Source organism: Ursus arctos, unplaced genomic scaffold (genome assembly GCF_023065955.2).
Source record: "Ursus arctos isolate Adak ecotype North America unplaced genomic scaffold, UrsArc2.0 scaffold_13, whole genome shotgun sequence".
NCBI lineage: Eukaryota > Metazoa > Chordata > Mammalia > Carnivora > Ursidae > Ursus > Ursus arctos.
In genome coordinates this window covers 48,414,739-48,436,235 of record NW_026622797.1, presented here as the reverse complement: position 1 = coordinate 48,436,235, position 21,497 = coordinate 48,414,739, and the positions used below count along the sequence as shown (strand labels likewise).

The window sequence follows — 21,497 nt, the reverse complement described above, 5'->3', positions numbered from 1 at the left end:
GGAAACAACAAATGTTGGCGAGGATGTGGAGAAAGGGGAACCCACTTATACTATTGGTGGGAATGCAAGCTGGTACAGCCATTCTGGAAAACAGTGTGGAGGGTCCTCAAGATGTTAAAAATAGAGCTACCCTATGACCCAGCAATTGCACTACTAGGTATTTACTCCAAAGATACAGATGTAGTGAAAAGAAGGAGCACATGCACCCCAAATGTTCGTAGCAGCAATGTCCACAACAGCCAAACTGTGGAAGGAGCCAAGATGCCCTTCAACAGATGAATGGATAAAGAAGATGTGGTACATATTTACAATGGAATACTATTCAGCCATCATAAAGGATGAATACCATTTGCATGGACATGGATGGAACTGGAGGGGATTATGCTAAGTGAAGTAAGTCAAGCAGAGAAAGACAATTATCATATGGTTTCACTCATATGTGAAACGTAAGCAATAGCTCGGAGGACCATAGGGGAAGGGAGGGAAATCTGAAGGGGGGAGAAATCAGAGAGGGAGATGAACCATGAAAGACTATGCACCCCGGGAAAGAAACTGAGGGTTTCAGAGGGGAGGGGGTAACAGAGTGATGGGTGTTAAGGAGGGCACGTGTTGTGACGAGCACTGGGTGTTATACATAACTAATGGAGCATTGAACACTCCAGCAAAAACTAATGATGTACTCTACAGTGGCTAACTGATTAAAAAAAAAAAAAAGAATAAAAAAAAAGCATGTTTCTTATTGTGGGGTCAGTGGACCACTTGTGTTAAAGTCCGCTGCAGAGCTCGGCAAAACTGCTATTGCTGCATCCCTACACTCTGTGCAGCTTCAGGAGCTCCTTGGGTAATCCTGACGTGTAGGAGGTTGTGAGCGGCTGCCCTGAGGCGAGCAACCAAGCTTGGTGTGCTGTGGGTGTTTTCCCTAAGAAAAACAGAAGAGCAGAAGATGGTGACCCAGATGGCTGCATTCTATCGTCTCTCCCTTCCTCCCCAGCCCTCTTGTCATTGGAGGGTACCCTCTAGGAACAGTTCCTTCCGCTCGCTGCTACTGCCTGGGCCGACCAAGGGTTCCTGGGTGGGCACATTTAGGCACATTACTAAACATCTCCCAGCATCACTATCTGCATCTGTAAAGTGGGCATCACATTAGTACCCACCTCATAAAGTTGTTAGGAGATCATCAGCTAACGTGCTTAGAACAGTGCCTGGTATTTAATAAACACTAAATAAATGATAGCTGCTTTTGTACGCATATTTTTAAAAAGGCTGATGCTTTTGGAAACATTTTCTTCTGCTGACTGGTGAACTGTCCAGTTTTATTTAGTTCTTTGCCTAAAAAAGTTATTGAATTGTCTGCTCCCTTTTTTGTACCCACCATACTTTGAATATACAACTGCGGCAACATCTAGAACACTTGATGTGCGCTCGTTTTACATGTTCGTCTCCCCACAACCCAAGGGTAGGAACCAGGGCTTATTCACATGGCACGGTATACAGCACAGGGCACAGAAGCTACCAAATAGCAGGCAAAGTCAAGTGTTTTGGTCTATTAACTACTTTACCATTAAATTAAAGTGTTCCATGGGTTACAATATTTCTCAGCCTTAACTCTGGGGGCTTAAATAGGGTATATCTGTGCTGTATCACCAGAAGACAGTGTTTGGAAATATCATTTGATAATCCTGATTTACATTATCAAATAAAATTGGATTACATAATTTAGCTCTTAGGATGTTCTAGTAGAATATACTTACGTTTTCATTTGCATATTATACATTTTTCCTATGATAGTCAAAACTTAATTGGAATTTGAATAATTGAAATTCAGTACATATTTATGTAATACATATCATAGTTACTTATTTTACTCTCTCACTTGGTCTGAGTATCTGGAATATGTCTGGAATATTGGCAGGCAACGTATCTAAATTATTTAAATATTTAAACCTTACATCATCGTATTCCCCAAGCTGGAAGCTCTGTGATGTGAAGTACTGATCTTGCTGGCATTTTTCCTTTTGCAAAGGACTAACACCAATAGAGTATATAGAGTTTCAAAATCGGATGTTTGATGAATGAATTTGAGCTGATTCTCAAAGAACAAATATTTATTGAGTACTGACCAGGTACAAGATTCATAAACCTTAGATTATCTAGTCCAAAGATGACTTTTGTATAGATTATGATTTCAAAGAACTTACAGGCTGGAAGGGAAAATAAGTATATAAAAATACTTATTCTTGTCCCTTTATGGAAATTTTGAGAAAGTGCTAGGGGAACTTAGGGGAGATGGTTATGGGAGTTGATTATATACATAAAATCAAGGTGAATTGGGCCAGGGAGGCAACTAACCAATAATCGACCAAAAGTCAGTAACTGTAACACTTTTCCTAAGAGTAGAGTTGACATTGTGCTGTCTTGTCCTAGGTACTTTCCTTTCTCTTCATTGGTCTGATGTCCATGATGATTCCCCTGTGTAGGGTCTTTGGGGCCCTCATTGCTGTCTGTCTCATCATGGGTCTCTTCGATGGATGCTTTATTTCCATTATGGCCCCCATTGCCTTTGAGTTAGTTGGTGCCCAGGATGTTTCTCAAGCAATTGGATTTCTACTTGGATTCATGTCTATACCCATGACTGTGGGCCCACCTATTGCAGGTAAATATAATGATTCTCCAGTAATTTACTATATGTAAAATATATTATAATTTTTTGGTTACTGGTCTTTTGGTTTTGTGTGTGCCTTACTGATAACATTTTTAATAAGACCAGCCTTGGATGACATGTTGAAAAATTTTGCTGAGGAGTCCCTTTTACGCTTACTGATACATAACACACTCTATAATGTTTAATTGTAAGCTTCTGGGCTTTAAGCTTTCATAATTCCTGTATTTCATTTAATATGTGTTTTAGAGAAATGGAAACATGGTTGCTTTTAAAAAAAGATGAATATTCTGGAAGATTTCTAAATATATATGCTTTGTGTAAGAGATCATATCCCCTCCCCCCCCGAAATAATTAACGGAAAATAGCATTTAGTGGAAACAACTCAAATGTCCACTAGTGGATGAATGGATAAACAGAATGTGGTGTAGCTATACAATGGGATATTATTCAGCCATAAAAAGGAGGGAAGTACTGTACCAATACATGCCACCAGGTGGATGAACCTTGAGAACATTACGCTAAGTGAAAGAAGCCAAATACAAAAGGTGACATACTGTAAGATTTTATTTATATGAAATATCCAGAATAGGTAAATCCATAGCAGCAGAGAGCAGTGGTGGTTTCCAGGGGCTGGAAGGAAGGGGGATTAGGGAATAACTAACTGCTTAATGGGTATGGGATTTCCTTCTGGTGTGATAAAAATGTTTTGGGACTAGATAGAGGTGGTGGTTGTACAACATTGTGAATGTGGCAAATGGTATAGAAATGGTTAATTTCATGTTCTATGAATTTCATCTTTAGAAATCTTCTGAATAGTATAAAGGTGCCTCATGTTCAGTATTACTTGGGTGCCAGTGTGAATTACTAGGTTATGATTCAATAAAACTGAGATAAAATTCAAATGTATGTATTGTCATCTGTGTCTGGCATGTGAAGGGCTCAGAAAAAGTTCATCCTCATGTCCAGAACCACACACATCTAGCAACTTTGCCAAATGGAAACCTAGTCATGAACAAGCAAGCAGTCACTAAAGGTCACAGTCTCCCTGTAGGAGAACCCTCCAGCCCTTCCCCTGTCCCCTGTTTTTATACCATACAAGCTTAGATTTTTAGGGTTTCCAAGTCTACAGCAGATTAGAAGCAGCAGTTTGGTAGGAATGGTGTTTGCAACTAGAAATAACCGAGAACAGACCAAAGGAGATAACTGGAAACTTCCAAAGTAGGTAGGACACGCCGGCAGCTGGGAGCAGAAAGCTCTTGGCTCACCAGAAGGTTCTGAGGGATCATAGTATTACAGTCAGACATGGTAATTAGTGTTCAGAAGGAGGAAAGGTTTAGTTACATACAGAATATTCTGATTCAGAAGATAGGAAAGTTGTAGCTATATATTGTATATTTTAGATTTCTGTCTAGAATAAATGTACACTTTTTTAATGTGCCAGTACTTGACAAATTCTCAGCGGTTTATTTTGAAAAGTCAGATCCTCAATTCAGTATGTTCCCTGGACATTTCAGATAACTGAGATTTTATAGTAAAAGTTACAAAAGTTTAAAAACACTAAGATAACTTTTAAAATCTGGGTTTTGTGGGGCGCCTGGCTGGCTCAGTTGGTAGAGCCTGTGACTCTTGATTTCAGGGTTGGGAGTTCGAGCCCCATGTTGGGTGTAGAGATTACTTAAGAAATAAAATCTTTAAAAAAATCTGGATTTTGTTAGAAAAATTAGAAATAAGGAGTATTCTGAATGACAGTTTTCAGAAGCAGAGCCCAAGGACCTATCAGAATGCCAAACATTTTACTCCCGTGTGCTGACAAATATATTTAACAATCTAACTTTTTCATTTTAACTCTCAATCTATAATTTTTCATGCTTTTGAATTCTAATTTTATTTATTTTTAAAAAGATTTTACTTATTTGAGGGAGGGAGAGAGAGAGAGTGAGCACACAAGGAGGGGGAAGAGCAGAGGTAGAGGCTGAGGGAGAAGCAGACTCCCCACTGAGCAGGGATGTGGGTCTCGATCCCAGGACCCTGGGATCATGACCTGAGCCAAAGGTAGACGCTTAACTGACAGAGCCACCCAGGCGCCCCTTGAATTCTAATTTTAAATAGTCTTATGTTATTTCATAAACAAATAGGCCCAAGAAGGTTTGAAAAGTAGACATTGTGAGGTATGTGTGTATGAGAGAAGTTTCAGCTTGGTGGTTTATCCACCTTCCCCTGAAATAAGGACCGTTTATACCCTGGGTCCGAATACCCCAAAGGCCTCTGAATGGTTTTGAAAAAGCCAAAACTTGGTTACAAATATTTTTTTCCACGTAATATCTTGGTACACAAACCCATAGGCCTGTAGTCTGTGACAAGATTAAAGTCTTAAGATCTTTTCCTTTGTCATATCAGAAAAGGTTTATACTTCAGACCCATTTCCTTAGAAATGTGTGACTGATCTGAGACCTCTAAGAGCCACACTTGTTCTCTCTCGGTGACAGTTTTTTCCCTTCCCAGGATTACTTCGTGACAAGCTAGGCTCCTATGACGTGGCATTCTACCTCGCTGGAATCCCCCCCCTTATTGGAGGTGCTGTCCTTTGTTTTATCCCCTGGATCCACAGTAAGAAGCAAAGAGAGATTGATAAAACCACTGGAGGAGAAAAGATGGAGAAAATGTTGGATAATCAGAACTCTCTGCTGTCGAGCTCACCTGGAATCTTTAAGAAAGAATCTGACTCTGTTATTTAATGTCTTAAATACCTCCACCAGACTGAGCTTGCTTTCAGAAGTTTAAGCAAGTTTTCCTTTTATATAAATTGCAAATTTCTTATTTTTTTAATTACACCCTATGAATAGCACAATAATTGGGAACTAGAACCCTTATTACTACAAGAACCATTTTCTGCCACTGAATAGCTAGCTGTCTGATATTTCCATGAGTGTGGGGACAGAGACTCTGGTATATGAAAAATACGGCGGGAAGTCAAATATTGTGAGCATTGACACTATCTCAGTAAAAAGCAACTCTAGAAACTGTGAAGGCTAATAAGCTTGTACAAATATTTAAAAATACCTCAAGCTATAATGGAAGGGTTGCAGTTTGGTTAGGACTGGAAATACTGTTTGTTGTCTCATGTGATGTTTTTAATTTTGGTATCTCTGTTTTAATTTCTTCTGCTATTTGGAAACTTTTTACAAGATTTAAGCCTGGATTCTAGATAATGTCAGATCTACCTAAACCTCAAGTCTGTGTTAAAGCTGCTTGCCTGCTGTTACACAAGATCTGAAATTAAGTGATTCTGCCTTGCTCCGGTGTCGGGGCGCTTCTGGGAGCAGATGGTAGCACTGTGTTCAGATGCAGTGCGTGACACGGGAGGGGTCCTGGTCATAAGGCGGAGCAATTCAGGAGGCGCATTTCTTCCATTCACCTTTGTTCCCTTTCGCTTTGCAGTGTGTTTTACTCAAGTAGCCAGAAACTCCCCAAATTTCTGAACTTGTTTAAAGTGAAACAATAAAGTGAAATAGAATGAATGAAAGAGATTCTGGCCATTTTAACGTAGCATTTTTCTCACTTCGGGATTTGTTAGCACGAGGACTTGACATTTCCACGGAGTCTTACTGAGTATGTTATCAAGTTGCAGTTTCAGGTACAAACGGGAAGAAAATCTTTGTATTCATGCAGAAAATATTTCTGATAGAAACAATTGCTCAAATTGGTTTATAAAATTAATTGGTCTTGAAAGGTTAAAAGCACTTATAAAGAGAAACAACTTCTGTATTTATAAAACTTTCTGGCAAAAATTTGCACTCATTGGTATTTATCCTGCACGCTCCACATTAACATGCCCAGTATTTTTTCCATTTATGCAAAGACACTTGTATGAAAGCTACTAAAATTTTAAAGACCTAAAATTAAAACCAAAGTCATGCCATGACCTATATATACTCTTCTACAAAAATAGGAACACTTTCCTCATCCTGAAATTATATTTTAGTACATGTTTCTTATTTATGTCTTTGAAAGTTAATAATATGCAAAGTATATTTAAATCCTAAGTATAAATGTGTATTAGAGCTTCTCCAATGTAGCTTGTTCACCTGGGAAGAATGCAATCTTTTCCTAAAGCACCTCCAGGAGCCATCTGTTTTGAATTTCTCTGGAAGGCCAGAAGCTTAATCTTTTATCTCCCTACTTTTCTTTCCAGCTTCTCTTCTTTCTTTGTCTTTAGCTGAGGATGTAGAAACCTGAAGAGCATATGGATTTGTAGTTGGGGGGGGGGGGGACAGGCCACATAGGGGGCTAGAGGGAAGTGAGGTGGTTAATTAAACAGCTAGAAAACCCAGAAGTTCGGAGTAGGAATGCTAAATGTGCAACTTATTTTTAATAGGATTTTAAATGATTTTTGATTGTGAAGACATTCAGCAGTTTACCACGACATACACATGGTTGTAACTTTTAGTACTTCTATATTTCATATTTAGGAAACTTGGGTAATTTGTTTTTTTGGAAGGTTATGTCGCTTAAAAAACAACTATATTTTGACCATTCTGCCCTTTCATATTTTAAACTTTTGGAAAATACTTAGAAGGGCACCTGGGTGGCTCAGTCAGTTAAGTGACCAACTCTTGATTTCAGCTCAGGTCACCATCTCAGGGTCATGAGTTCAAGCCCCACATCAGGCTCCACGCTGGGTGTGGAGTCCGCTTGAGATTCTCTCACTCTCCCCACCCTCTGCCCCTCCTCCCCAAGCACACATGCTCTTAAAAAAAAAAAAAAGACTTAGAAATGATAATATATTTTTCGGTTCTTCATTTATTCATGCCTAATTATATAATACATTATTTCCTCATTAAAATCAGTGCTTGTGAGATCAGCAAAAACTTACAACTAAGACCAGTCATCAAACCTGCCATTATAAAATGTTTTATAGTTTTAGCACAGACTCCTAAGACTTGTCGCTTGCCCCTGCCAATTTTACAGAAAGAGTTCTAATAGAGAAAATTTACTCTGTAAAGATCCCCAAAATGTTTCCCTTTCAAAATTTGGCTGATTTTAGAAAGGAAAAAAAAAAGTAATACTATGAAACTCAAAGACTCGATCTCGCTTGGTTAGGTTCCAAAGAGCAAAGAGTGGGGCACCTGGGTGGCACAGTTGGTTAAGCCTCGGACTCTTGATCTCAGCTCAGGTGTTGATCTCAGGGTCATTAGTAGGAGCGTGGAGATTACTTAAAAAAAAAAAAAAAGCAAAGTAGCTGAAGTATTTATAATAAAACTTAGATCTCAGAATACTGTGTTCATGTACAGTATTACACATGCAGTTTTCAGTCAGATGGAATGAATTAAACAGGTTCTATGATACTGAAAAAGCTCCACTATAATAGATTGTTATGGAGTGTTCTTTGCTGTAATAATACAAAGTTTAAGAGTATAAAAGATGCTAAATTCTATAAAATGTATATTTCATAACATGTTTGGTACAAAAAGTTCTAGAAGTCTGAAGTTCTGAAAGTTATGCAAACTTAGAAAATGAAAAATACTAATATTCATAAGGATTTGTGTTTTGGACCAAGAAACGTTACCTAATCTTTCAGAGTAAATCCTTTCTAATTTCTGCAGTGTTACTATTTGCAATAAAGTGACCCGGTGGGCCTAAATTTTTTTGTTCAATCTAGCACTCGAGAGGAAAAGAATAGAGTCAGAACTCTGCCTTCTATCTCATCGTCCTAATTCTGATAAAACTCAGCAAATTCTCACATTCAAAAGGTTCTAGCATTTGAGGCCAACAATATAAGGGGAGCAATTATTCCTCTTTACAGAGACTCTGAATCAGATACTATTGTAACAGATACCCATGGATCTTCCAGAAACATTTTAAATTGTATTGCAGTAGATACTCTTGGTATCCATCCGTTTCAGTAATAATAAACCACCCAGATTGATACTTCATTCAAAATTATAAATTTCTTTGATCACAGTTGCAATCCTAAGTCTACAGTCCTACTAAGAGACTTGTAATGTCCACTGGAGATTGCATAGTGCCTGCGTTAAGCTTCAAATTCTATTCATAAACAGAAGCAGGACTTCATTTGTACTTCCCAATCCACAGTATTTGTTTATACGTGTTTGCAGAAGATCCCATGGGCTCTGCGCAAGTATGAAGCAAACTCGGTTAGCTTCAACTTTCTACACTTTAATGTACACTTAGTTGTAAAGTAAACACAGGTTTGTTTTTACTTCTGGTAATTCTAATCCTTTTAACTGCACTGTAAACCACTTTATGTCCGGATGACGTTTGTTGTTAAATCAATGGAAAACTGAATAGAAAATGCAGTGATCAGGGGCAGGCCACGTCCAGCGTGAGTGGCACTGAGGGGCGTTCCGGGCAGTGCACTTTCCCACTCTTTCTTATGTCTCTTTTGCTTGCTCTTCCTGTTCTCATTCTCCTTATCATTCTTTCTTTACTTCCCCCTATCCTTCAAAAACCTGCTGAGGAGTCCATTAACCTCCTTGCTTAGTTCCACTGGCTGCTTAGCTGCCCTGCTTACTGGTCCCTATGGCTTCAGAGGGTGGAAGCCCAGGCGATTCCACGTAACCTGGTGAACGGCTTGCTCTCAGCCTTGAACTTAGAGTTCTATTGGTCTACATTGAAAACATGATTTAATTATGTGATTAAAATCTGGGAAGGAAGTAATATGTTTCATGTAACTGGCATCTTTTGTGCTAATATGTAAAACTTTATTTAAATGTTTAAGGTAATGCTTTCAGAGAAAAGACTGTCAAGTTCTTAACATGAGTATTTTCGGAGGGCATAATTTTTTACTTTGATTTTCATATTCTATTAAAGTTTCGCTAAATCTTGGTCCTGAGAGCACATCGTGGAGGATGGTTTGGAATGTAGTGGGCCCCTCAGATGCGGTTCCTAATGAATCTGCCTTAGGCTGTGTTATACTTTTTTTTTTTTTAAGATTTTATTTATTTATTTGACAGAGATAGAGACAGCCAGCGAGAGAGGGAACACAAGCAGGGGGAGTGGGAGAGGAAGAAGCAGGCTCATAGTGGAGGAGCCTGACGTGGGGCTCGATCCCGTAACGCCGGGATCACGCCCTGAGCCGAAGGCAGACGCTTAACCACCGTGCCACCCAGGCGCCCCAGGCTGTGTTATACTTTATGGTGAATGGTGTTAGAGTAAATTCCCAGAGTCTGGATATACAAGTGGAAAGGATATGTTAATTAATTCCAATTAAAAAACATGTAAACAATTTTAGTTTTAAAACTCCTTAGGAAATTTCTAACACTGAAAACTTCATTGTTACTGGCATAAACATTAAGGAGCAATGTTTGCATTAGGCTGAAAATTGTTGCTTTTTCCAATGTGTGAAAAGGAGAAGGAAGTGAAACGTTCTTATTTTACATTTATATTCTTTAATTTGAAAGACAAGTAGTATCTTGGCTAATAGAAAAAGTATCACCATCACAGTTAAATTAACTCTTAAAAACACAAAATTTTTACCTTGTTACTAAAACAGAAGAACAAGTTTGCCATTTGTAATGGTGATGTGGATTAATGTGAAATAACACAGCAGAGAAGGAAGGCTTGCTACTCTATTTGACTGGCAATCATTAATTCTGCTCGTATTACACTCACTGATTTTTGTTGATACTTAGGCGTAAAGGAAATAAAAAGACCATCTGGAGCTGAGTTTGAGAATGGTTCGTGGGGCAAAGAATAACAAGATGGAGAGCAACAATAGACAGCTTGTGGGCTCACTATAATTTTAGAGTCACAGCCCTTTTTATCAGTTTATTTGTTGGCAGACACTAATGCTTTGTTTTATAAATACCCTGTAGAGTGATAGGTGACAATCTCAAAAATAAAGGGCCAAATGCCCACAGCAAATATGAAACCCACCTACAACTTAAACAACCACAATTCCTGAACTTACGTAAATGTGGACTTAATCCGATGGCTTTAGATGACTCCTCCTGAGACAACCAAGACCCATGAAACAATTCATTGCCACATCTTTGAATCACTCAAAGAAACCTTGAAACCTGGGATCTGGTTTACTTACCTTGCCAATTTTTCAATAATAAACATTAAGCATCTTGATCTCTATATATTCAAGGAGAGCTCCCACGGTACTATTTTCTTGGCATGTAATACAGGAGGCTACCTCATTTACAAAACAAGATTTCAATTTTTTGTTAGTGTGTTAGACGTTGGGAATGAAATAAAACCTTTCCTAAGTACTTGATCATGACAGTCCACCTACCTCAGCTTTCGGTGTCCAATTAAAAGCCCAGCGTAATCAATTCTTGCTTAATCAGAAAGGAGCTAACAGTGACTCTCAGATTAAAAGGCAAGGGAGTGCCAGTAGTAAAGGGGCCAAAATATCAGTAAAATTTCTTAAGTGCTTTGTTCTGATAAGTAGATATAAGAAAAACAAAAAAGGAGTATTAACTAATGTGGCCTGTGGATCATCTGAAGCAGGAAAGCTGAAGAAATTTACAATCTATATATAATAACGAACACTTACTAAAATGTTTCACCAGTGGCTTTTCAAACTATACTGGCAGCTTGACGATGAAGCCTTGTTTTTCATTTGTTTTCTTTGGCAGGCAAGTGGATAATCACTGACAACAGATGATATGCTTGTGTCTTAACCTTACAGCTTACGTGTGAAACTCCTGCAAGAGGCACCCCTTTCCTAGTGAACAGGGATCGTGGCAATGAACTTTTGTCTCACTGGAGTTTTAAAAAAATGCTGTCCTTGAGTGTGGCTGTGGTGGAGGAGTTAACCCCATCTAATTAAAGATGTTTCTGGCCTTTCAGTATGAGTGCTGTAAGAAGAGGATTTTGGAGTTGAACGTCACTAACCCTGTGTGTGGTAGGAACTATCAGTATAAAATAACTTTTGGAAATCAAATGAAATCTGTGACACTATTTTGGAGCCTCTGATATATGACTTTTATTTTTTACCAAATAATACTTTTTAATATCTGTCCATTATTAGAAGAGTCAATTTGTTAAATATTTTAAATGTGGGTAAACACACAAACATTTTCTGTTATGCTCGTCCCTAAATGTAGTCTTCTGTAGTATATTCTAATATACTAGAAAGTTAATGGGTCAGAGGATCTTTCATAATTCATTCTATATTGGATAGTATTTCAGGGACTGAGGGTTTCATGAGTGCTTACTTTTTGACCCCATGCAATGAGCAGTCTATATATTTGGTGCCTTTTTTTCCTGCCAAAGAAAAATTAGGTCAAAATTGGTGCTAAATTTCATGTTCCTTTCAAAATTATTTTTCTTTTTAAGTATATATATCACAATAGGAAATGTGTAGATCGAGCAGTATTATGTATGTTGTATTTTGTATGTACGTATAAGGAAAAAACCTCACCTAAAAAGCAATTGAGTTCCGAAATCTACTTAGAGGTATATAATTTTCATTAACACGTAAAGCTTTAAAGTATGAAGCTGATAAGAAAATGATCACCAAATGAAAACTTAGTAATGAATATGCCCCCCCAAGGTAGTAACTTTAAGGAAAAAGTCCCACTCAATGTTATATGTCAGTTATATCTCAATTAAAAAATAAAAATAAGTCCCTTGTCAATGTTTCTAGCACAAAGTTAGCTATTCAAAGTATTCTGTAACTCTGAGGGTGTATAGAAAGTTGTATATATTTTTTATTGTATATATATATTTACGTATGTACAGAACAGCTTTCTAGTGAGCTTGTTTAAGTGGATATTTTAAGCTATTTTCAGGCTAAAATTAGAGTTAGGGGAGTCATCAGTCTTAAAACTTGGATAATGAGTTACATTAAAAAAATTCTCATCGAAAGTATCATTGTTCATCTTTCAGATTTAACATAAAGACTTAAATTAGTAAAATTGAAGTCTTTGATCCGGGTCAGTCTGAGCAAATCTCAGAACTATGATTTATTCTGGGTTATCAGCATCATGGTTGTGGCCGACTGTATGACACCCACCTAAAATCCCACGTGGGTCTCTGAGTCTTACTGTCTTGTGAGTAGGATTCTGATGAAGTGAGGACAACAGGATTTTATTTAATCCTGCTTTTATAGATTCCCTTAACTCTATGAGGATTTTATAAATCTAAATTAGGAAAATGATACACTCTAGGAAATTAGGAATACATTTAGAATCTACTAGAGTATACTGGATTCTCTGTTAACTAATGATAACTCCTTACTACTGTCAACATGAGTTATATGTGGAAGGGAGAATGGGGGCTTGTTAATCAGAAGTTACTGTACAGTGAGATTAAATATCCCTTTACTAACTTCTGATGTAACTTAATTTATGTGGTTTGAGAACTGTAAGATTCCCAAAGCACTGTGCAATGCTTGATCAATTTGCATTTTGTCAGTTTGTTCTCCTATCAGTTTATTTTAGCCTGAAAATGATAGCTACAACAAACAGAACCCTACAGTATTAAGAGAGAGCTTGGATATTTTAAGTATCTCCTCATATAATATGACATTTTTCATGTCAACTTATTTTAATGTTCATCTGAAAGGTAATTTTAAATTATTTGCATATTTTCAAAGTTAGAAAAACATGCTATATCTTAGACATCAAAACCAAATTATTCCAAGTGCACGCCGTATGCCGCAGCATGGCCCTGCTTCTCTGCCCATGCAGGATGCCGTTTTTGGCACAATAGTTGCTTAAATATAGATCACTATGTGAAATAATTATGCTGGGTTTGATCAGTATGCAGTATTTTAGTACTTGCCTTTAAAAAATGTTTTTTTCTTTTTAAAGAGTGTACTTTATAATTGATTTTTTGTAATGCGCAGTTTCATAGAGATAACCAAAACATTTTTAATGGAAAGAGCTTTGTAATCATTTGGAGAATAAAATCACTTTACTGTGGAACAACATGGTATTCTCAGTAAATACAATAAACAACTTTTAGCACATTTCTATGAGGCTTTGTGATTATATTTATGGAATTCCCTGGGGAGCTGAGGGAAGGAGAACTTACTGAAGTGAAGGAAACCGTCTGTGTTGAATGAAAGAAAAATAAGCTGTGTGCTTGTTAAGCTGCATATGTGTTTTCCAAGCGTGCTTGGCTGTCGTTCTCTCTCCTGGACAAGTGACAGGGACAGAAATGATCCCAGAGCACTGGAGGGTCCAAAAATGATTCTCTTTGCGACTCCTTTGTTGTAGTTTGACTTGCATTACTGTTTTACTTAAACTGGTGAAGTTTGTTGCCTTCAGCTGTTACTTGGGACCCCTGAGTCACTGACAGTTTCAGCGGATGATCAAGAACCAGGCTAGAATTTTGGTGGATACCCGCTGAGAGAGAAATTGACTCTGCAGTCAGAGCACGTTTATTATTGGATATGCCCTAACCACAGAGCAAATCATCAGTTTCCTTTAATGGTGCTAAAGAGATTTTATACATTAAACTCAAGAATGTGGAATTGTGATATATCATTTATTTCAATATTTATTTATTTATTTATAAAAATATTTTATTTGAGAGTGAGAGAGAGCATGAGCAGGGGGTTGCGGGGGGATGCAGAGGGAGAAGCAGACTCCCGGCCGAGCAGAGAGCCCGACACGGGGCTTGATCTCAGGACTCCAGGATCATGACCTGAGCTGAAAGCAGATGCTTAACTGACTGAGCCACCCAGGTGTCCCAACTCCAATAATTATTGACATGCCTGCGCATAGAGGCAAAAATGTGCAGGCCTCTCGAGGGCTTTTCAGAGAACCAGGAGAGACTGGATATGAGAAATTGTTACTGATCCTAAGTGGGATAAAATTCACTCTCCTGGGAAAATAATTTTTATAGAAAAAAAGGAATTCTAATGTATATAGGAAATCTAACTTTTCTAGAGATATAGCTCAAATCAAATAATTACAGTATCAGACGTAACATGGAAAGTTCTCAAATCTCCAACTAACAAATCTAAGAGTTCTTTTTTTAAATCCTTGAGTCACAAGTGCCTTCTTGAACTCTTTCAGGGATAGGAAGCTCACTACCCCTACCCCAAATAGTGGTTTCCTCCATAGCTGGGCCCTTTGCTTCCACACTCACGCCACTCAGCTTAACCACCTGTCCTTGTTGCAGGCATCTGGGACCTCCCTGGTCACTCTCGTACTTCTGTCCGTTACTCCAGCAAATGGCTTTTGGTCCAGTGCTCAGTATTCATGTGGAGCAACTTTATGTCCTCTCACACTCAACAGCAACACTTGGAACCACCTTGTCATCTCTGGAAATGGCTTCATCTTTGAAATCTTTAACCTCATCCCTCTCTTTTATTGTGACTTATGATCACTTTATTTCCTCTTTGTCACTTCCATTTGGCTCACTCTTCAACTCTGAGCTCTTCCTGTTGACTCCGTCCCTCCCATTCCCCACTCCCTCTCAGCCTACCACGTCTGTTCCCTCTTCACTCTGTTCCCTACTCTTACTCCTGGGATCTAAAAATATCCGAACAGCTCTCTGAATATTCAGCTCACTAGTTGCCCCTACATCTCCCATCCTGCAAATTAGACACTTCCAGCTTCCTTAACTGTCTTTTATATCAATTTTTCCCTCTCTCCTGGATCATTTCCACCAGCATACATACATGCTATTATTTCTCCCATCTTGGGGAAGAAAAGACCTCTTTTTAAACCCATGTGCCCCCTGCAGCTACTGTCTCATTTCTTTCCATCCATTTAGAAAAGGCCATAAATAAGATCTGTGGGAATCTGCGAAAATAATACACTACAGTAAGGAGTTATAAAGATACTGCTGATGAGACTAGGGCACAATCTAAATCTCAGACAGGTCTAGGTCATCTCCCTGAAAGAAAAGATAGAAATTTTAAATCCTAATTATCAGGGCTGAACTGATGGGAAGACTAGGAATTCGGAAGCCAAGGGTATTTTTATTTTTATTTTATTTGTTTTCAAGGGTATTTTTAAAAAGAGCATTAGAGAATAGGAATTTATCACTACATCCCCAACACTTCCAGGATTCTGATTTTGCTAATACAACCAAAAAATAAGCCTGACAGTAGAAAGTGGCAATTTATCTGGTTCTACAGTTCTTTTTTTTTTTTTTTAAGATTTTATTTATGTGACAGAGAGACAGCCAGCGAGAGAGGGAACACAGCAGGGGGAGTGGGAGAGGAAGACGCAGGCTCCCAACAGAGCAGGGAGCCTGATGTGGGACTCGATCCCGGAACGCCGGGATCACGCCCTGAGCCGAAGGCAGACGCTTAACGACTGCGCTACCCAGGCGCCCCTGGTTCTACAGTTAAAGGGCATATATAAGTTCCTTCTCCTCAATTTTTTGCTATAATAGAAAAACTTGAAATGTAGTGGTCAACAAACTTTTTCTGTAAAGGGCCAGATGGTAATTATTTCAGACTTTTCGGGTCATGAAGTCTCTTTCACAGCTACTCAGTTCGGTTACTGTAGTGCAAAACCGGACCATAGATAATGTGTAAATAAATATGTGTGGCTGTGTTCCAGTAAAACTTTATTTACAAAAACAGGATGTGGCCAGATGTGGCCTGTGGGCTTTAGTCTTCTGACCTCCACTTAACCTATCATTTGATGTCCAGATTGGTCCAAATAACCAACTCACCGGGAAAGGGCGCCTTGGGAACACTAGATACAGGGCATATCACTTGGTTTACAGATCAGCATCTTTGGGTCTGGTCATGAGTCAGTTTTCTGGGAACTGAGCAGCTCTAGGTGAACTAACAGTTGAATTCATAACCTTGGAAAGTTGATCTCTGAAGAGACTTGATCTTGGGGTCTAGCCTGAGTAGCCCATCTGTCTTATTCATTCATCGTTCTCTCTCTCTCTCCATCTCTTTTCCTCTTTTCACCTTCTCTAAATGACAGCACCCATATACTGATTTTTATCTTTATTATTAATTGGATTTACTATGTTCTACTAACCAAATAGGGCTTCTTTTTAGGTTTAATAATCCATTTATATTTAAAATATTTGAATATAAGAGAAAATACTCAGTTATAACAATTCAGGTATTACCATGAAGAGTTGTTACCTGCATTAAAAACACAAAACATTATGAAAGATTTTATTTTAGCCAGCTTGGGCTGCCATAACTAACTACCACAGGCTGGGTGTCTGAAACAACGGAATTTATTTTTCACGGTTCCAAAGGCTGGGAAGTCCAAGATCAAGGTGCTGACTAATTTGTTTACCTCAGACTTTATTAAATTATTCCTTCACTGATCTAGGGTTCACTCTCAATTCTTTCTAGATGTCTACAATGGAACTTTTCAGTGACTCTTTTTATTTCCTAGTTTTGGTTACAACAACTTTGTTAAAGAACTATTAAAACGCAGCTCTCTCTGCTCTCCATCCTGCTCTTCTCTACTGTATTCTCCCCACACATCTGGAAAACCCTTCATGTAAGTCCCATGCAACCAGAACCCTGCTTGCGCTCTCATTTTCTACCAACCTTCCCTTCACTCTGCTCCAGCCATGCTGGCCTTTTCATTTCTCACACACACCAAGCTCACTCTGGCTACCGGATCCTTTTTTTTTTTTTTTTTTTAAGATTTTATTTATTTATTTGACAGATAGAGACAGCCAGCGAGAGAGGGAACACAAGCAGGGGGAGTGGGAGAGGAAGAAGCAGGCTCATAGCGGAGGAGCCTGATGTGGGGCTCGATCCCATAACGCCGGGATCACGCCCTGAGCCGAAGGCAGACGCTTAACCGCTGTGCCACCCAGGCGCCCCTGGCTACCGGATCCTTGTACCTGCTGTTCTTTCTGGCATGCTCTTCGAGCAGGGCTGGTTCCCTCACTTCATTTAATGCTTGGTTCAAATGTCACTCACAGGCGCCCTCCCCAACACTACCTTAATTGAAAATAACCCCTTTCCATCACTCGCTATCCCCTTTATTCTGCTTTATTTTTCTTTAGGGGACTGATCACTATCGATACATTACAGATGCATTTGTTCATTTTCTACCCCGTCCAGGAAGGCAAGAACTTTCGTCTGCTTTTTTCACTGTTACATCTATGCATGGCACAGACTAAAAATCAATGAACAGGTGGGCTTTTAAATGGTTTGCATAGAAATTAAAAAAAAAAAAAAAACCCAAACCTGCTATTGGTGTTTGTTCCTGGTTTAGCAACACAACAGTCCCAGGCATTGTGGGATTTCTGCAAAGGTGTTGGACTTTTCCCAAGCAGATGGTAGCCAGTGTGGTATTAGATGGCAGGGATTAAACCAGAATGGCTTCGCTCCAGGGCAAAGTGGCATCCAGCCCTGGGTAAGTGGCCACCTTGATGCCTCTGCCCACAGAGGAGGAAGATTGTATCTCTCACTGAGCCCTTAAAGCCCTAAAGTAGTTCCCCCCCCCTTTTTTTTTAAATGCAGATGACTCTAATTGCTCCTGAAGCAGTTAGTACTTTAAGACATTTTAGTCTATTTCTATTTGAGACTACAGTAGCCAATCTCTCACTTTGTGTTGCTTTGTTTTTATTCTCTTGATAAGTCAATTTTGGCTAATAGCAGTACAGTAAGCCAAAGATTGTATCTTATCAAAACAGCATAGGAGACCATTATAATGGCAGATCATACAGTCCTATAATCTTGAATGTTACAATGAAACCAGTTACAGGAAATTCTAAGTTTATATTTTTTAAAAAAAGGAAGTTTAAAAATCAGTAAGGTTTAATTTTTTTTTGTTTTTAGAAAAGATTTTATTTATTTGAGAGAGAGAGCGCACGAGTGGGGGGAACATCAGGCAGAGGGGGAAGCAGGCTCTCTGCTCAGCATGCAGCCTGATGCGGGACTGCATCCCAGGACCCCAAGATCATGACCTGAGCGAAGGCAGATATTTAACCAACTGAGCCACCCAAGTGCCCCTAAGTTTTTATTTTTAATGAGATAAAAAAAATTCCATCAAATACCCATGCCAAATCCTTTCAGTATTATTTTGAACTTTTCAAAGTACATAGTGCAAACAAAAGTTATCTTACTGAGGGGTGCCTGGGTGGCTCAGTGGTTGAGCTGGGACTCAGTTTCAGCTCAGGTTGTGATCTCCGGGTTGTGGAATCAAGCCCCGTGTGCCTGAGTTGGGCTCCAAGCTCAGTGGGGAGTCTGCTTGAGATTCTCTCCCTCTCCCTCTGTTCCTCCCCTTGCTCACACACTCTCAAATAAGTAAATCTTTAAAAAAAACTATATTTTCAACTGAAAAAATGGCCCATCAACATTTTTATTTCTCCTGAATTATCTCACACAAAAAATTTATCCTCACTATTAGCCTAAAGAGAAACCTGCACAAAACAGGTTTTCACCACACTTTTTTTTCTTAAAAGGTGATGAGTGACCTCTGGAGGCAACTGGACAAAGTATCCTGCTGCTTTCAGGAGTGAAACAGGGAGAATTAGAAAGTAGATCCTTCCATTTAGAGGAGGTCTTTTGTTTTTTGTTTGCAAAGTTTGATCAGTTTGAATTAAAACTTTTAACTTTGAAATTAGTTTACTGAACCTCAATTCAGTTTAGTAATATTTATTAAGTATATAATACAATGCTACAGGGGAGATAGAGACACAAAACTTTGAGGTTACCTTCTACTATGAAACTAAAGATAATTCTAAAGTATTTATAATACAAGCTAGAATGTGTAAGAAAATTGAGGAGTGGCATAACTACACAGGAATTCAGATTTTTGGGTAGGGTGACCAGAGAAAGTCTACTACATTCAGCAAACATTTATTGAAGACCCACTTTGTGCCAGGCACTATGCTAAAGGATAAATAACACACAGTACCTTCCCTTCAGACACTCTGAGTATAGGAGGAAAGACAACACATAAATAGGAACGTTCTGTATGAAGCAGTAGATGGACCATTAGGATTATTCACAAAGAAGCGGAACTACAACAGCCTCGAGGGAGAGGAGGGTCAGGAAAGGCTTGCTAGAGGAAGTAACACCCAAGTGGATTTTTTTTTAAAGATTTTATTTATTTATTTATTTATTTATTTAGAGAGAGAGAGAGCATGAGCCGGGGGAGGGGCAGAGCAAGGGGGAGAATCTCCAGCAGACTCCACGCTGAGCTGCCTTGGGGCTCCACACGGGGCTCAATCCCATGATCCTGAGATCATGACCTGAGCCCAAACCAAGAGTCGGACCCTCAACCAACAGCCACCCAGGTGCCCCACGCCTAAGCAGATTCTTAAAGGTAGGAATAGTTCCGGTATAGCTCTGGCATCATAAACCTACTTTCATCCATCTCTCCCACTAATTACAACTAAAAACTCATGACAAAATAGAGACAACGACTGCCTGAGGACTGTGAAAAGATTGTGAAGGGGAGGCACAACTTGGAAAAGACACCTGCCAGGGGATGGGTTTCCTGGCCTTTCCCCCTCTTTTTTCTTGTGGTTTTGTCCTGAGGAGAGGCCCCATGTGGGAACTGTTTGGCTGCATGCGTAGCTAACACTCTGATAGAAACCCTGTCTCCCTATCCAGGGATACTGAGACAAGGGTCCTCTCTGAGTTGGAAAGTGATTAGGGAGGAGGGAGAGGACAGGGTTAGAGAAGGTGATTCCTAATCTTGTGTAGAGACCACTGTAAGTCTTAGGTTCACTGCTGAGTTGCACTTGTCTGCAAGAGACCCAAAGCAGCACAGCCCAGCAAAGTCAACTAACAGTCAAATCATGGGCCAAATCTCAGACTATCCCCTGAGTGGTACATGTTCAGGGCAGACCAGAGCAACAGAGCAGAGGCTTTGAAAACTGAACTGAGATTGAAACCATCACCCGCAGAAGGTGATACAAAACCCGTAATGTGAACTCAACCAGGCTGATTGCCTGTTTAAACAAACATACATTCTCTAGAGGAGGATTTTAACAGGATCCAGAGACAGCACAACTTTAACTGTCACTATGTTCAGGATGAGATAGAAAATGACTTGTGTAAAAATGAACAGAATGAAACTTTGTTTACAATGAAGTCAGGGGGCCAGCAGGGGGAGCTCTCATGCCCTGCCACTCGTGGTCAACTGCAGATCCAACAGTAGGAGACATACCTTGCTATGGGGCAAGTTGGGTACCACTTCTAAATACTACCTTACTTTCCTAGCAGGAAGGAAGAGAGGTTTTCCTCCTCCTCTGGCAACAGCCCAGTCAGTGAGAGACTGTCACAACTCAGCCAATGAAAAGCCACTATACTTTCAATTCCCACTTTACTCCAATGGACTTTTTGTTTATAACAGTTCTCCCAACTTCTCCCTTTCCCCATAAAAGAGGAGTCCTCTCCTTTGTTCTCCAGACTTGCTAATGGTTTTGCCATAGCTTGCTGTCCCAGACTGCAATTCTCTGTTATTCCCAAATAAATTCATTTTTGCTGGTAAAATAACTGGCTGCTTTATTTTTAAGGTTAATACCTGTCATTCAAAGAATCACGAAAAATGTGGTCAAATCCTGAGGGAAAAGACAATGACCATAATAACCCTGAGATAACACAGGTGTTGGAGTATTCAGACAAAGACTCTAAATCAGCTATTTTTTTTAAAAAAGATTTTATTTATTTATTTGACAGAGAGAGAGACAGCCAGCGAGAGAGGGAACACAAGCAGGGGGAGTGGGAGAGGAAGAAGCAGGCTCCCAGCCGAGGAGCCTGATGTGGGGCTCGATCCCAGAACACCGGGATCACGCCCTGAGCCGAAGGCAGACGCTTAACGACTGCGCCACCCAGGCGCCCCGAAGATAGCTAAGTTAACAGAGATTACCTAAACTGAAGAGCAGAATGGGATAAAAAGGCTAGAAAAAAACAGAACATAGGAGCATCAGGGACCTGTGCAACAGTTTCAGA

The 21,497-nt window shown here is 39.3% G+C and overlaps 1 protein-coding gene across 2 annotated transcripts in view; it reads left to right on the top strand.

Moving 5' to 3' along the window:
- SLC16A10 (solute carrier family 16 member 10) overlaps positions 1 to 13,607 on the top strand; it is a 125,419-nt gene extending 111,812 nt beyond the window's left edge. For both annotated transcript variants that reach the window (XM_026511632.4, XM_026511633.4), the window contains exons 5-6: positions 2,425 to 2,653; positions 5,165 to 13,607. In XM_026511632.4, coding sequence (XP_026367417.1) covers positions 2,425 to 2,653; positions 5,165 to 5,397 — 462 coding nt within the window. In that variant the 3' untranslated portion in view covers positions 5,398 to 13,607. The remainder of the gene's footprint in view (positions 1 to 2,424; positions 2,654 to 5,164) is intronic.
- Positions 13,608 to 21,497: the final 7,890 nt, after the last annotated feature.